Source organism: Pantherophis guttatus, chromosome 1 (assembly GCF_059756535.1).
Source record: "Pantherophis guttatus breed Tessera chromosome 1, ASM5975653v1, whole genome shotgun sequence".
Classification (NCBI taxonomy): domain Eukaryota; kingdom Metazoa; phylum Chordata; class Lepidosauria; order Squamata; family Colubridae; genus Pantherophis; species Pantherophis guttatus.
Window position 1 is genome coordinate 14889486 of NC_142063.1, and position 15357 is coordinate 14904842.

The 15357-nt window shown below is 44.5% G+C and overlaps 1 protein-coding gene across 2 annotated transcripts in view; it reads left to right on the plus strand.

The window, feature by feature from the left end:
• The window catches only part of APC2 (APC regulator of Wnt signaling pathway 2), an 81066-nt gene that overhangs the window by 27494 nt on the left and 38215 nt on the right, over nucleotides 1–15357 (plus strand). For both annotated transcript variants that reach the window (XM_034422639.3, XM_034422640.3), the window contains exons 2-5: nucleotides 481–639; nucleotides 10932–11022; nucleotides 13775–13964; nucleotides 14676–14784. In XM_034422639.3, coding sequence (XP_034278530.2) covers nucleotides 481–639; nucleotides 10932–11022; nucleotides 13775–13964; nucleotides 14676–14784 — 549 coding nt within the window. The remainder of the gene's footprint in view (nucleotides 1–480; nucleotides 640–10931; nucleotides 11023–13774; nucleotides 13965–14675; nucleotides 14785–15357) is intronic.

Below are 15357 nucleotides of genomic sequence, written 5' to 3' on the forward strand. Positions count from 1 at the left end.
GCAAAATCCCCATTTCCTCCCGATCAGCTGGGACTTGGGAGGCAGAGAATAGATGGGGGCGGGGCCAGTCAGAATTTTTACTACTGGTTCTCCGAATTACTCAAAATTTCCGCTACCGGTTCTCCAGAACTGGTCAGAACCTGCTGAAACCCACTTCTGTCATAGGGTACAAATAAGCAGTCAAATCATATTAGGAAACAGTCAGTATAAATCGTAAGGATACAAGCAACGAAGTTACAGTCATACAGTCATAAGTGGAAGGAGATGGGTGATGAGATGTCTCTTTGAAGAGCTTCCACCCATTGCTTCTGGTCCTGGAGGAAAAGTCACTCCCCTCTTCTTTGTGGAAGCCCTTCAACTATTGGCGAATGGCCATCATGTCCTCCCCTGGGTCTTCTCTTCATTAGGCTAAACATACCTAGTTCCCGTAGCCATCATACCTACATCTTATGATGTCTCCTATTTTCTCCTCTTCTCCAGGCAATGGAAGAGCTGAAGATGTCTGGATCCATTGCGTCCTACGATCAACTGGTGAAGCAGGTGGAGGCGCTGAAAAAAGAGAACACCCACCTCCGTCAAGAGTTGGAAGACAACTCCAACCATCTCTCCAAGCTAGAAAATGAGACTTCTGATATGAAGGTAAGGGAGACCATCACTTTTCCAACACTGATCCGGGTTTTCTTTTTCTAGTTGTGAAAATGTTGCTTTTCTAAGTTACAAGGAGTCCTCGACTTATGACCACAATTGAGCCCAAAATCTATGTTGCTAAATCAAACATTTGTTAAGTGAGTTTTGCCCCATTTTATGAACTTTCTTGCCACTGTTGTTAAGTGAATTATTGCAATTTTTAAGTTAGTAACATGGTTATGAAGTGAATCTGGCTGCCCCATTGACCCTGCTTGTCAGAAGGTTGCAAAAAGCGATCACATGATTCAGGGACCCTGCAACCGTCATAAATATGAACTGTTAAGGAATATGCGCAGAGTAACCCTTGAGTAACAAGGTTGTGCACATGAGAAACGGCTGAGGGTGATTGTGAATCAGCACTGTCAATACACAGACACACTGAGTTGTGATATTCTTTTACTTTTAGGAAAAAGCAAAGCAAAGTCCAATAAACAATCCAGGTCATACACAAATAAAGATAGTTAAATTGTCAATCCAGGGATATCCCAAGAACAAAGTCTTCTTACCAGTTGTTGTAGTCATATGCAATAAAACAGTTCTTTTTGGAGTTGCAAACAGGAACAAGTACAGCAGTAAAACAATCAGTAAAACAGTAGAAAACAACAAGGAGCATCAGTGATCATGCAAAGAGAACAGGCAAGAGGAGCAGAGGTAGCAATAATAATGTAATAAGAAAAATAAGCCATGATTCAAGCTTCTTCTTAAGTACATTGGCTACAGAGCTAGCCAATCAGAATACAGTATGATGCAATACAGCATTACTGTCTTAAAGCTATACATTACAGTTTGACTGCAAACATGCATTGATGGTTTATATATATATTGCCAACCCAACCAGTTAGGCAATAGCAATTCCCTAACCACTTGTCAAGGATCTGAATTTTGATCATGTGACCATGGGAATGCTGCAATGGTCGTAAGTGTGAAAAACGTTCATAAGTCATTTTTTTCAATGCCATTGTAACTTTGAATGGTCTAAAAACTCTATACAAACTGTTGTAAGTTGAGTACTACCCTTATTTGTTTTTTATTATCTTAATATCTCTCCAAATTCTGTTAAGCATCTTTTCCGAAAGTAACACTTTACAACTTTGAATATCTGTCTATGGAGATTCTCAGTCATCTGGGTCATAGTTGTCCCAATGGGGCTTTTTCAAGAGGCAACTCAACTTTCTTGTTTTGAAGACATTTTACTTCTCATCCAAGAAGCTTCTTCAGCTCTGATTGGATCAGTGGTGGCTTCCTCCCGGTTCAGTCCAGTTCGGCCGAGCCGGTAGCAGTGACGATATGAAGTCACCGAACCGGTTCTCCCCCCCCCCCGCCCTCCCACGTTATTCTTACCTTTTATTTGGTCCCACCCCCAATCTATTGCTGCCTCCTGAGTCCCAACTGATGACTAGAGGGAAAAAAACTGTTTAAATTCTTGCCGCGGGGCTTCAAAGGGCCGTCCTACAGCTGATCAGTGTTAAAAGCAAACAAATGAGTCGGATCGTAAGTGCGAGGACTGGTCGTAAGTGCGAGGACTTTCCAGAAATGACTCTGACCAGCTAGCCACGCCCACCTAGTCACATGACCTCCAAGCCACACCCACAAAATAAGCCACGCCCACAGAACCGGTAGTAAAAAAAATTTAGAACCCACCCCTGGATTGGATGGTGGGAAATGGAAGGATTATATTCCTTACAGACAGCTGATCATTTGCATCCTTTTTAGAGAGTCATTGAGGCCACTTGCAGGTTTGTCTGTGTCCTCAGAGTCACCTGAGTAGTGCAAATGGGTGTGGAAACTTCTTGGAACTTCACAGTCCTTTCAGAAGTTCCAAGAAGGTTCCACACCCATTTGCACTTCTCACGTCACCCTGCGGAGATAGATAAACCTCCACGTGGCCTCAACGACTCTCTAAAAAGGATGCAAATGACCAACTGTCTGCAAGGAGTATAAATCCTTCCATTCCCCACCATCCAATCAGAGCTGAAGAAGCTTCTTGGATGAGAAGCAAGACACCTCCAAAGAAAAACAAGGAAGTCCAGTTGCTTCTTGAAAAAGCATCTTTGGGACAAGTTTGAGTATGCTATTCAGTGGAGATCCTGAAGCTGGGATTTGTACTAATCCCTGAGTCAAGGATATTTGATGTGACAGTGGAATTGCAGAGTGGGCCTTGTCTCTGTTGCACATATGTACCTGGACACATTGTGAGTGTTCGGACCAAGGCTTCCTGAGACAGTAACAATCACACGCTTAGTCCCAAAAACCCTCTTTTTTATTTCAACAGCTGTGAATTATGTTCATTCACAGCCCGTAATGAGTCCCAAGCAGTTTGTGAATAGTCCAACAGAAGTCTGCCACAGTCCTTCGGGATAAGGCTGATAAGCACCCACCTTTATCTCCCTTGACACGCTGCCAACAAAGACCTAATTGGCAATTAGCTTTGCAAGGCCACACGGAGCACAGAGTCAAAACGGAGCTTCAGAATTTAAATTTATTTATTTATTTATTTATTTTATTTCTATACCGCCCTTCTCCCGAAGGACTCAGGGCGGTGTACAGCCTGATTAAAAGCACAAAGACAGACAAAATTTAAAAATAATTAAAATTATTAAATAATTGGCTCAATTATAAAACCCTCAAATTTAAAATCCCATATTTAAAACCAATTAAAATCTTTACATTGATAGCCCGGCCTGGCGGAACAACAAGGTTTTGAGGGCACAGCGAAATACATGGAGATCGGAGATCTTACGCATTTCTGGGGGCAGTTCATTCCAAAGGGCAGGGGCTCCCACAGAGAAGGCCCTCCCCCTGGGTGTCGCCAGCCGACATAATTTGGCCAATGGCACCCTGAGGAGACCCTCTCTTTGGGAGCAGACTGGCCGGTGGGAGGCTACAGGTGGCAGAAGACGGTCTCGAAGGTACCCAGGTCCAATGCCATGGAGCGCTTTAAAGGTGGTAACCAACACCTTGAATCGTACCCGGAAGACTTTGTTCGTTCAACCAGAACGAACAAAGTTGCTTCCTGCAAAGGCTCACGTGCCTTTGCTCCTCCTTTATGTCTTATGGGAGGGGCCAATCATCTCCAAGCCCTACTCCCGAATCATCCCTTTTATCTTAACTGTTCTTGCCTTCTGGCAGCTCTGCGCATGCGTGCACTGGGAACAGGCTCCCCTGTTCCTCTGCATTGCTGATGTCTGATTCTAGAGGCTCCAGAGGCAGCACATAACTCCCAGATGGCCCTGACCCCCTCTCTGCCTCCGACGCAGAGCCCTCATCTGAGCTTTCCCCAGACTCCAGGACTGGCCCATGGTCCTCCCCAGCCTCCTCAATGTCCGACTCTGCTGCCAGTTCTGCAAGCTACTGGCAGACCACAACAGTGAGCACAATCTGTGTGAACCCTTACAGCTGCTATTTAGAAATATCCATTATTGTTGTGGTTGGTTACACAGTCACTCAGATGTTCAGATTGGATTTGGCATTTTTATCCATCCACTGAGTCCTTCTCCAGGTTTAGGAATAGAATAGAATAGAATAGAATAGAATAGAATAGAATAGAATAGAATAGAATAGAATAGAATAGAATAGAATAGAATAGAATAGAATAGAATAGAATAGAATAGAATAGAATAGAATAGAATAACAGAGTTGGAAGAGACCTTGGAGGTCTTCTAGTCCAACCCCCTGCCCAGGCAGGAAACCCTACACCACTTCAGACAAATGCTTGTGCAATCTTTTCTTAAAAACCTCCAGTGTTGGAGCATTCACAGCTTCTGCAGGCAAATTGTTCCACTGGTTAATTGTTCTAACTGTCAGGAAATTTCTCCTTAGTTCTAAATTGCTTCTCTCCTTGATTAGTTTCCACCCATTGCTTCTGGTCCTGCCCTCAGGTGCTTTGGAGAATAGTTTGACTCCCTCTTCTTTGTGGCAGCCCCTGAGATATTGGAAGACTGCTATCATGTCTCCCCTGGTCCTTTTTTTCTTTAAACTAGACATACCCAGTTCCTGCAACCGTTCTTCATATGTTTTAGCCTCCAGTCCCCTAATCATCTTTGTTGTTCTTCTCTGCACTCTTTCTAGAGTCTCCACATCTTTTTTACATTGTGACGACCAAAATTGGATGCAGGATTCCAAGTGTGGCCTTACCAAGGCATTATAAAGTGGTATTAATACTTCACGTGATCTTGATTCTATCCCTCTGTTTATGCAGCCCAGAACTGTGTTGGCTTTTTTGTTATTTGTTGGTGTTATAGGTATCATCACAGGATGTAAACTGTTGTTCCAAATATCATTGTTGTTATTGGTATTGCTATTAATCAATTTAAATAGCAACCCATTCCATGAGATAGATTTGCTATATATTTGGATAGATTTAATTGACCAGCTTTAGGTGAATTTCGTCTGTGTTTTGATGCTTGGCTTCTTTCCATATGAGAGAGAAAGCTATATTCCCATTCTTCCTTTCGTGGTTGACCTTCTGGTTGAGAGATTTTGAATTAGAGTTTATGACTATATTTTGCTGCTGGTTTAGTTATCTTCATTCTTTGTGTTTTCTGCAATTGGATAGGAGGGCTAGTTGCCCTTCTAGCTTTGAGCTGCTAAATGAGGCCACTCTAGCTACAAAGATTTTGTTGTTCCAATGACCCATTCACTTGCATCCCTCTCTCCCCCCCTCTTCTGTCATCTATCCATCATCTATCTATCTATCTATCTATCTATCTATCCATCCATCCATCCATCCATCCATCTATCCATCCATCTATCCATCTATCTATCTATCTATCTATCTATCTATCTATCTATCTATCTATCCCTATCTCTCTCTCACTCTCTATCATCTATCTATCTATCATTATCTATCATCTATCATCTATCATCTATCATCTATCATCTATCATCTATCATCTATCATCTATCTATCTATCTCTATCTATCTATCTATCTATCTATCCCCCCTCTCTCTCTATCATCTCTCTATCATTATCTATCATCTATCATCTATCATCTATCATCTATCATCTATCATCTATCATCTATCATCTATCATCTATCATCTATCTCTATCTATCTAGCTATCTATCATCTAGCTATCTATCTACCTATCCCTCTTTCTCTCTCTCTCTCTATCATCTCTCTCTCTCACTCTCACTCTCTATCTATCTATCTATCTATCTATCTATCTATCTATCATCTATCTATCTCTATCTACCTATCTATCTATCTCTATCTATCTATCTATCTATCTATCTATCTATCTATCTATCTATCTCCGTGATGGTGAACCTATGGCATGTTTGCCGGATGTGGCATGCAGAGCCATCTCTCCAGGCACGCGAGCCGTCACCCGTTGCTCTTCCGGGTTCTGTCACGCTGGCCAGCTGGTGTTCACACACGCAGGAGTGCTGCAAATCAGAAGAGCAGCTACCTGCATGCGCACGCCAGGAAGATGATCTTTCGGTTTCCACCTGGTCTTCCAGTTTCTGGCCGAGGTACGTGCATGTGCCAGAAACCAGAAGATCATCTTCCCAGGGCGCGCATGTGCCCCACTCCTGTTTTGGCACTCAGTGCCGAAAAGATTTGCCAACACTGATCTATCTAATCTATCTCTCATCTGTCATCCATCTCTCTCTCTCTCTCTCTCTCTCTCTCTCTCTCTCTCTCTCTCTCTCTCTCTGTTTCTCTCTCACCTGTCATCAATCCATCATCCATTCATCTCTCTCTCTCTCCCCCCCCACTCTCCCTCCCTCCCTCCCTCTCACCTGTCATCTATCCATCATCATCTCTCTCTCTCTCTCTCTCCCTCCCACTCTCGCTCCCTGCCCCTCCCTCCCTCCCTCCCTCCCTCTCTCTTTCTCCCCTTGTGAGGAATTGCAGTTATGGTAACACAAGTATAAAATGATTTCAGAAAATGAAATTTTAAACTCAAGAGTGGGAAATGTTGCCTCTGGTCTCAAAAGTGCATGTATTTAATGCATAGCTGATCATGGGGTCTCTTAAGAGAATTCTGGGAGTTGAAGTCCACAGACAGGCCAATGACCATCCTTCCGTTCCAACCACTGCTACAATCTCTTTAAACACTGATGATAAGTATGGCTACTACAACAAAATGCAATGAGGTGTTTTTTTCCCCCCGATTACCCAATATTTTTTTTTTAAATGACAAAAGATGTGAATAGAAAGATATTGCAATCACTAGAATGCAGCTCATGCAGATTTGTTCAGGAGTAAATCTCAACAACCAAGAAGCCAAGGATTTAAGATGACCTGTGCAATACAGAAACGTGCTTTCTGCAGGAGAACAAAAAGGAAAACAACAAAATCCATTTAGCTCCCTTCATTATTCATCTGTAAAAGCTTAAAAGCTTAATTTCCATTTATCGATCTATAATGACAACATCTCTAGTACAGTTTGGTTGCAGAATCTTTATGAGGGACAATCCCTAATTCTACTGCATTTTCTTAGTAAAATTAACACTACATAGACTATATCTATACCGTATATTAATATATCGTATATAATGTATATACAGATAGTCCTCTATTTATGACCGCAATAGAGCCTGCCCATTAGTTGTGAAGGTCACAAAGCAGGTCACTATATGACTAGATTATTTTTATGACCCTTTTTTTGTAGCAGCCTTTAAATAAATGTGGCGATTATAAGGTGAACGCCATGGTCCTTCAACTAACCCATTATTTGCTATGGGCCCTATTTATTTATTTGTACCCCACGTTATTATTTTTACAAATAATTCAAGGTGGTGAACATATCCAACACACTTGCCTTTTTCCTATTTTCCTAACAACAATAACAATCCTGTGAGGTGGGCTGGGCTGAGAGAGCGTGACTGGCACAAGGTTACCCAGCCAACTTTCATGGCTAAGGCGGGACTAGAACTCACAATCTCCTGGTGATTGGCCCAAAGTCACCCAGCTGACTTTCATGGCTAAGGCGGGACTAGAACTAACAATCTCCTGGTGATTGGCCCAAAGTCACCCAGCTGACTTTCATGGCTAAGGCAGGACTAGAACTCACAATCTCCTGGTGATTGGCCCAAAGTGACCCAGCTGACTTTCATGGCTAAGGCGGGACTAGAACTCACAATCTCCTGGTGATTAGCCCAAAGTCACCCAGCTGACTTTCATGGCTAAGGCGGGACTAGAACTCACAATCTCCTGGTGATTGGCCCAAAGTCACCCAGCTGACTTTCATGGCTAAGGCAGGATTAGAACTCACAATCTCCAGGTGATTGGCCCAAAGTCACCCAGCTGACTTTCATGGCTAAGGCGGGATTAGAACTCACAATCTCCTGGTGATTGGCCCAAAGTCACCCAGCTGACTTTCATGGCTAAGGCGGGACTAGAACTCACAATCTCCTGGTGATTGGCCCAAAGTCACCCAGCTGACTTTCATGGCTAAGGCGGGACTAGAACTCACAATCTCCTGGTGATTGGCCCAAAGTCACCCAGCTGACTTTCATGGCTAAGGCGGGACTAGAACTCACAATCTCCTGGTGATTGGCCCAAAGTCACCCAGCTGACTTTCATGGCTAAGGCGGGACTAGAACTCACAATCTCCTGGTGATTGGCCCAAAGTCACCCAGCTGACTTTCATGGCTAAGGCGGGATTAGAACTCACAATCTCCTGTTGATTGGCCCAAAGTCACCCAGCTGACTTTCATGGCTAAGGCGGGACTAGAACTCACAATCTCCTGGTGATTGGCCCAAAGTCACCCAGCTGACTTTCATGGCTAAGGCGGGACTAGAACTCACAATCTCCTGGTGATTGGCCCAAAGTCACCCAGCCAGCTTTCATGGCTAAGGCAGGACTCACAATCTCCACCTCTGGCTTGTCAGAGTGGCAATCAGCCCCGTTACCTTCCTGGGGTAATTGCCCTCAATTAGAGTTGGATTGTGGCGTTCTCCTTGTGTATACTTTGAGAAATAAACCGAAATACATTTTCTAATTAAACTCATATTTATTGTAAAGAAAATAAAACATCTCACTATCTAAATTAGTTACATTTTGGCAAAGATCCCGGCCACCTCTTCTTGGCCAGACCTCTCCCGGCAGGAGAACAAAGAAAGAGTAGAAGAAAAGTGAAGGAATGTAGACATGCGCAGTTAGCTTACTGATAAGAAACTTGGCAAGCTACGGTAAGTCTGAAAGTCCACAAATGAGAGCTCAGCTGATAAATACAAAAACGCAGTGACATGGCTGGTCCCAGAGTGGGGTGGGAATGGAGATTTTGCATATCCTTCCCCTGCCACGCCCACCAAGCCACGCCCACCAAGCCACACCATGCCCACCAAGCCACGCCCATAGAACCGGTAGTAAAAAAATTTGGATTTCATCACTGGTTGTAAGTCAAGAACTATCTGTACTGATCTTTAAAATCTATATCCATATCCATCTCGACTCTTGATCTCTCCTTGCAGACAAAAAACCACAAAAACCGACTGAAGTCATTTCACTAGATTTTTTTTTAACTGTTCAGAGCCGATGATGATAACAATAATAATAGCAGGATGATGTTTTGCATAATATCTAAGCTTGAGGGAAGGCTCTTCAATTCTCGGCCCACAGGAATTCTTGCAATAAAAATAGACATGTTAAGAATAATGCTTTGCTTTTCCTCAGTGAAATGTTCGAGGACATAAAAATTGGATTGTTTGGGGAATTTATTGTTCTCATTATTAAAATTTATTGGCCACCCATCTCCACAGACTCTTGCTGATCAGCTATTGTCAGAAAGAAAATGGAAGATTAATTGAACTTGTAGTGTGGCCAAAATTCAATCTATATGAGCCACGGTGGTGCAATGGTTAGAGTGCAGTATTACAGGCTACTTCTGCTGACTGCCGGCTGCCTGCACTTTGGCAGTTCAACTCTTACCAGACTCAAGGTTGACTCAGCCTTCCATCCTTCCGAGGTGGGAAAATGAGGACCCAGATTGTTGGGGGCAATAGGCTGACTCTGTAAACCGCTTAGAGAGAGCTGTGAAGCACTGTGAAGCAGTATATAAGTCTTAAAGTTATTGAGGTAGAGAAATACTGCATTATACCTTCCAGCAGAGGTGGGTTTCAGCAGATGCTGACCAGTTCTGGAGAACCGGTAGCGGAAATTTTGAGTAGTTCGGAGAACTGGTAGTAAAAATTCTGACTGGCCCCATCCCCATCTATTTTCTGCCTCCGGAGTCCCAGCTGATCAGGAGGAAATGGGGATTTTGCAGTAACCTTCCCCTGGAGTGGGGTGGAAATGGGGATTTTACAGTATCCTTCCTCTATCACGCCCACCAAGCCACGCCCACCAAGCCACACCCACAGAACCGGTAGTAAAAATCTTTGAAACCCACCACTGCCTTCCAGATGTGACTGTCTGCCTGCCTTGATACGATCAATTGACTAATCAATACATTAATTAACATTGTAGCCCAGCAAATTAGAACTTTAACCCTGGACACTGAATTTTGCAACAAGGAAGCTTTTACTTTTTTCTTTTTTTTTCAATTTGATTTATATGCCGCCCTTCTCCGGAGACTCAGGGCGGCTTACAATGCGTTAAGCAATAGCCTTCATACTTTTGTATATTTTTACAAAGTCAGCTTATTGCCCCCACAAACTGGGTCCTCAATTTACCTACCTTAGAAAGGATGGAAGGCTGAGTCAACCTTGAGTCTGGTGGGATTCGAACTTACTAATTGCAGACAGCTGGAGTTAAATTACAATGCATTAGTCTGCTGAGCTATCCAGACTAATAATACTAATTATTAGTCTTATAATACTATAATACTAGTTATTAATCTAATAATAATAGTATTATTAGTTAATAATACTCTTTATTATTAACAATTCTTGCTCCCCCAAGGAAAGCTGGGTTGTTTCTTCTATTTAAGGGATAAGAAATATTTCCAAATATACTTCTTTAGTATGTCAGAACGAAAATGCAATTTGTTAATGATGAGTAACAGGTGGATAATAAGACCATGCTGCAGGAGCTCCCCCACCGTGTTTTGATTTTAAAAAATCCATTTAGAAGCTTAAACAATGAATAAAAAACAGCCCCAAAGAGTCTCCGTGCGCAGTCACGCCGAGCAAAGGATAATAAAGATTTTGCCCACATTTAGGGATTATCTCGTCACGAGAGCGAAAGCTGTGCAAAGAATGACGACAAAAAGTTCTCTGAGCTTTATTCTGATCGCTTTCTTGTTCTCCCTTTCTTGTGTTTTATTTTTAATTCTTCCCTTCTCCCCCAGGTGGTTTTGAAGCATCTGCAGGGCAAACTGGAACAGGAAGCCAAGGTGATGGTGTCTTCAGGACAAATGGAGGTTTTAGACCAGCTAAAAGGTGAGTGAGAGGTTTATATAGGGGTGAAATGCTCCCAGTTCGGCCCGGTTCAACCGAACCGGTAGCGATGGCGGCCGGTGGTTCGGAGAACTGATAGCGATGGTGGCCGGTGGTTCGGAGAACTGGTAGCGATGGTGGCCGGTGGTTTGGAGAACTGATAGCGATGGCGACTGGTGGTTTGGAGAACTGATAGCGATGGTGGCTGGTGGTTCGGAGAACTGATAGCGATGGCGGCCGGTGGTTCGGAGAACTGATAGCGATGGCGACCGGTGGTTCGGAGAACTGATAGCGATGGCGGCCGGTGGTTCGGAGAACCGGTAGCGATGGCGACCGGTGGTTCGGAGAACTAATAGCGATGGTGACTGGTGGTTCGGAGAACTGATAGCGATGGTGGCCGGTGGTTCGGAGAACTGATAGCGATGGCGGCCGGTGGTTCGGAGAACTGATAGCGATGGCGGCCGGTGGTTCGGAGAACCGGTAGCGATGGTGACTGGTGGTTCGGAGAACTGATAGCGATGGTGGCCGGTGGTTCGGAGAACTGATAGCGATGGCGGCCAGTGGTTCGGAGAACCGGTAGCAATGGCAGCCGGTGGTTAGGAGAACCGGTAGCGATGGCGGCGCAAGGCTCCGCCCACCCGCCCGGTCTTCGTTACTTCCTGGTTTTAACCAAGAAGTAACCTGTTTTTTACCCTCTGTGCATGCGCAGAAGGGTTTGCGCAAGCACAGAGGGTCCAAGCGCGCACGGGATGCAGCGCATGCACTTCTGAACCAGTTGGGAAGGTAAGTAGATTTCACCCCTGGGTTTATATCCTAAAGACTAACTTCAAGTCAGAAGTTATGATGAAAATTCCTTAACTGCACATCACATGGACAGACTTCGCCATGGTTCCAATTGGGAAACTGGGAGCATCCTAGACAGAGGTCGTATTCAGCCAGTTCAGACCGGTTTGGGCGAACCGGTGGTAAGAATATGTGAAACCCACTGCTGATCCTAGACCAAGCTAAGTCCAAAAACAATCGAGTACGGTAGTGTTCCTCAGCCGTGGCAACTTTAAGATGTGTGGACTTCAACTCCCAGAATTCCCCAGCCAGCTGGCTGGGGAATTCTGGGAGTTGAAGTCCACACATCTTAAAGTTGCCAAGGTTGAGAAACAGTGCACTTGAGCAGGGGTGTCAAAACTCGTGTGGGCCTCATCTGGCCCACGGGGTGCTTAGATCTGGCCTGCATGGCCAGCCTGGAAACAGTGTGCAGCCTCCCCTCCCGAAGCTCCGTTTTTGCTGGCAAAGGGCTATCAAAACAAACTAAAAACAAAGCAAAAGGATAAATGTTTCCCCTTTTGCATTTGAGCACGCAAGAAGGGACAGGAAAAGGGAAAGGAGAAAGGAAAAGAGGAAAGAAAAAGAAGGGAAAATGGGAAGAGAGCAAGGAAGGAAAAATAAGGAAAGAGGAGAAGGAAGAAGAAAGGAGAAGGAAGAGGGAAGGAAAAAGAAGAAAAGGAAGGAAGGGAGGAGAGTATAACAAGTTGTTAAGGGAGTTGCATCCCACTGCAATTGTTAAGTGAGTCTTGAGGCCATTAAGCGAATCTGGCCAACCCTATTGAGTTTGTCTGAAGGTTACCAAGGGTGATTTACATGAGCCCAAGGCATTGCAACTGTCATAAAAATGAGCCACTTACCCAGCACCTGAATTTTGGATCATGTGGCCACAGGGATGCTGCAAGGGCTGTAAGTGTGAAAACCGGTCATAAGTCACTTTTTTTCAGTGTCATCGTAACTTTGAATGTTGCTAAATGAATGGTTGTACCCTGTTTCCCCGAAAATAAGACCCCACTGGAAAATAAGCCCTAGCATGGTTTTTCAGGATGCTCGTAATATAAGCCCTACCCCAAAAATAAGCCCCAGTTAAGATTGTCAGCCAGATGGATGCATTTAGTATCATATTTCCCCCAAAATAAGATCTAGCCAGAAAATAAGACCTAATGCAGTGATGGCTAACCTTTTTGCCATTGTGTGCCAAAAGCGAGGATAGCACCGTGTGTGTGTGTGTGTGTGTGTGTGTGTGTGTGTGTGTGTGTCGCGTGCGTGCATGCCCACACCCATAATTCAATGTGCCCCGCACATGCGCATGCAACCCACCCACGCTCCCTCTGCTTTTGGCATGCAATGGCACAGTGGCCCCGGTAGGCCCATTTTTCGCTCTTCCCAGGCTCCAGAGTCTTTCTAGGAGCCTGGGGAGGGCGAAAATGGCCTCCCCCCCCCGGAGAACCTCCGGAGGCTGGAAACGGCTCGTTTCATGACTTCCGGAAGTCAGCAAACAGGCCGTTTCCGGCTTTTGGAGGACCTCCGGCAGAGTGGGAAAGGCCATTTTCACCCTCCCCAGGCTCCTAGAAAGCCTCTGGAGCCTGGGGAGAGCAAAAAAACGAGCCTTCCCCATCCCCCCCCCCCGGAGGCCTTCCAGAGGCCGGAAACAGCCTGTTTCCCGACTTCCAGTCGGCCTGGAAGGCCCGAAAATCGCTGGAGCTGAGCTAGGGCAATGCTCGCGTGCCCACCAATATGGCTCCGCGTGTCACCCGTGCCATAGGTTTGCCATCACTGCCCTAATTCGTCTTTTGGAGCAAAAATTAATATAAGACCCGGTCTTATTTGGGGGGGGAAACACAGTAAATTGAGGAGTTGGGAGATGGGGGGAAGGTGTCTGGTGGCTTAAACTAACCTTCTGGTGTCCTTTCATCGTCTTTCCCTCTTCCTTCAGCCCTGCAGATGGACATCACCAGTTTGTACAACCTGAAATTCCACCCTCCAGCCCTGCTTCCTGAGCCGGTATGCCAGGATCACAGCCCGGAGCACAGTCTGTCCCATTCGGCCCCTCTCCAAAGGAAGGACAGCATGGGAGATCTGGGTCGGGCCACCATCCGTCTCTTGGAGGAGCTGGACAGGGAGAGGTGAAGTTGTTGGAACTCTTAGGGGGACAGGAATGAATGTCATGTTTGTCTCCTCCTCCTCCTCCTCCTCCTCCTTCTCCTTCTCTTTCTCCTTCCTCTTCCCTTCCTCCTCTTCCTCCACTTCTTCTTCTTCTTCCTCCTCCTCCTCTTCTTCCTCTTCTTCTTCTCACAAAGATGAATTCTTCATGAATTCAAGGGGAGCCAATCTTTCTTTTAACATGTTGCTGGGATCCAGCTGGATGTCCATGTGTGGAGGAAAAGAACTTTCAGTTTCTTTCTTGTTTTTTTTTTCTTCAGCCAAATTCATATTTGTTTCTGTCCGTAGTTATAAAGACTCCCTTCTCCTCTCTTCCTTCTTCCCCTCTCTCCTCTTTTTGCTTTTCAATGTACAATTGTAAGCCATCTTTTCTCTTTTCTCTTCCTCCCAGGATCTATATGGCTTTCCTTTCCTTTCCTTTCCTTTCCTTTCCTTTCCTTTCCTTTCCTTTCCTTTCCTTTCCTTTCTTTTCTCCATTTCTTTTTCTATTTTGTAACTTCTCTCCTCCCTCCCTTCCTCCTTTCCTTCCTTCCTTCCTCTATCTTTCCTTTCTTCCTCTTCTGTTTACCATTTTTTCCTTTTCTTCCCCCCTTTTTTGTTTCTGTCCTTCCTTCCTTCCTTCCTTCCTTCCTTCATTCCTTCATTCTCTCATTGCCGTCTTTCCTTCCTCTTAGATGTTTTCTATTGAGTGAGATTGAAAAGGAAGAAAAGGAGAAACTCTGGTATTATACTCAACTGCAAAGTCTCTCTAAGCGGCTGGATGAACTGCCCCACGTGGAGACGGTGAGTTTCCAGGCTGCATGGTGGCAGGTCAGGCTCAAGGTTAAGGCAAGGTTTCTCATGTTTCTAGTCCCTGGTGCGCAGGCCGATATCTGAGATGGTATAAGGAGTGGGATTCCACAATAGGAATTACAACACAAGCTTTGCACAGTTGTAAAACCTTTGTTTCAAGCATCTGTGTGATTGTGTTGTATGAATCTCTACATCCTTAATTAAATTGTCTTCAGTTCTTGCTTTATTCTTTCTGACATCTTTAACTTGTGCTACCTGTTCTTTCTTTTTCTATTATAATATTTCATTATAAAATCAAAATACAGAAAACAAAGAAAGAAAGAAAGAAAGAGAAATAGTGCAAAGAGGGAAAAAGTGGTAACTTCTGACTTTTTTCAGTGCAGTAAAATTACCCACCCACCCCCCAAAAATACAATCTCATTTGCTTTGTGAAAATACAACATTTCAAGCTATTTCTATAATAACAAAATCATTCTAATCCAGGGGTCTCCAACCTTAGCAACTTTAAGACTTATGGACTTCAACTCCCAGAATTCCTCAGCCAGACCCCTGTTCTAATCATCA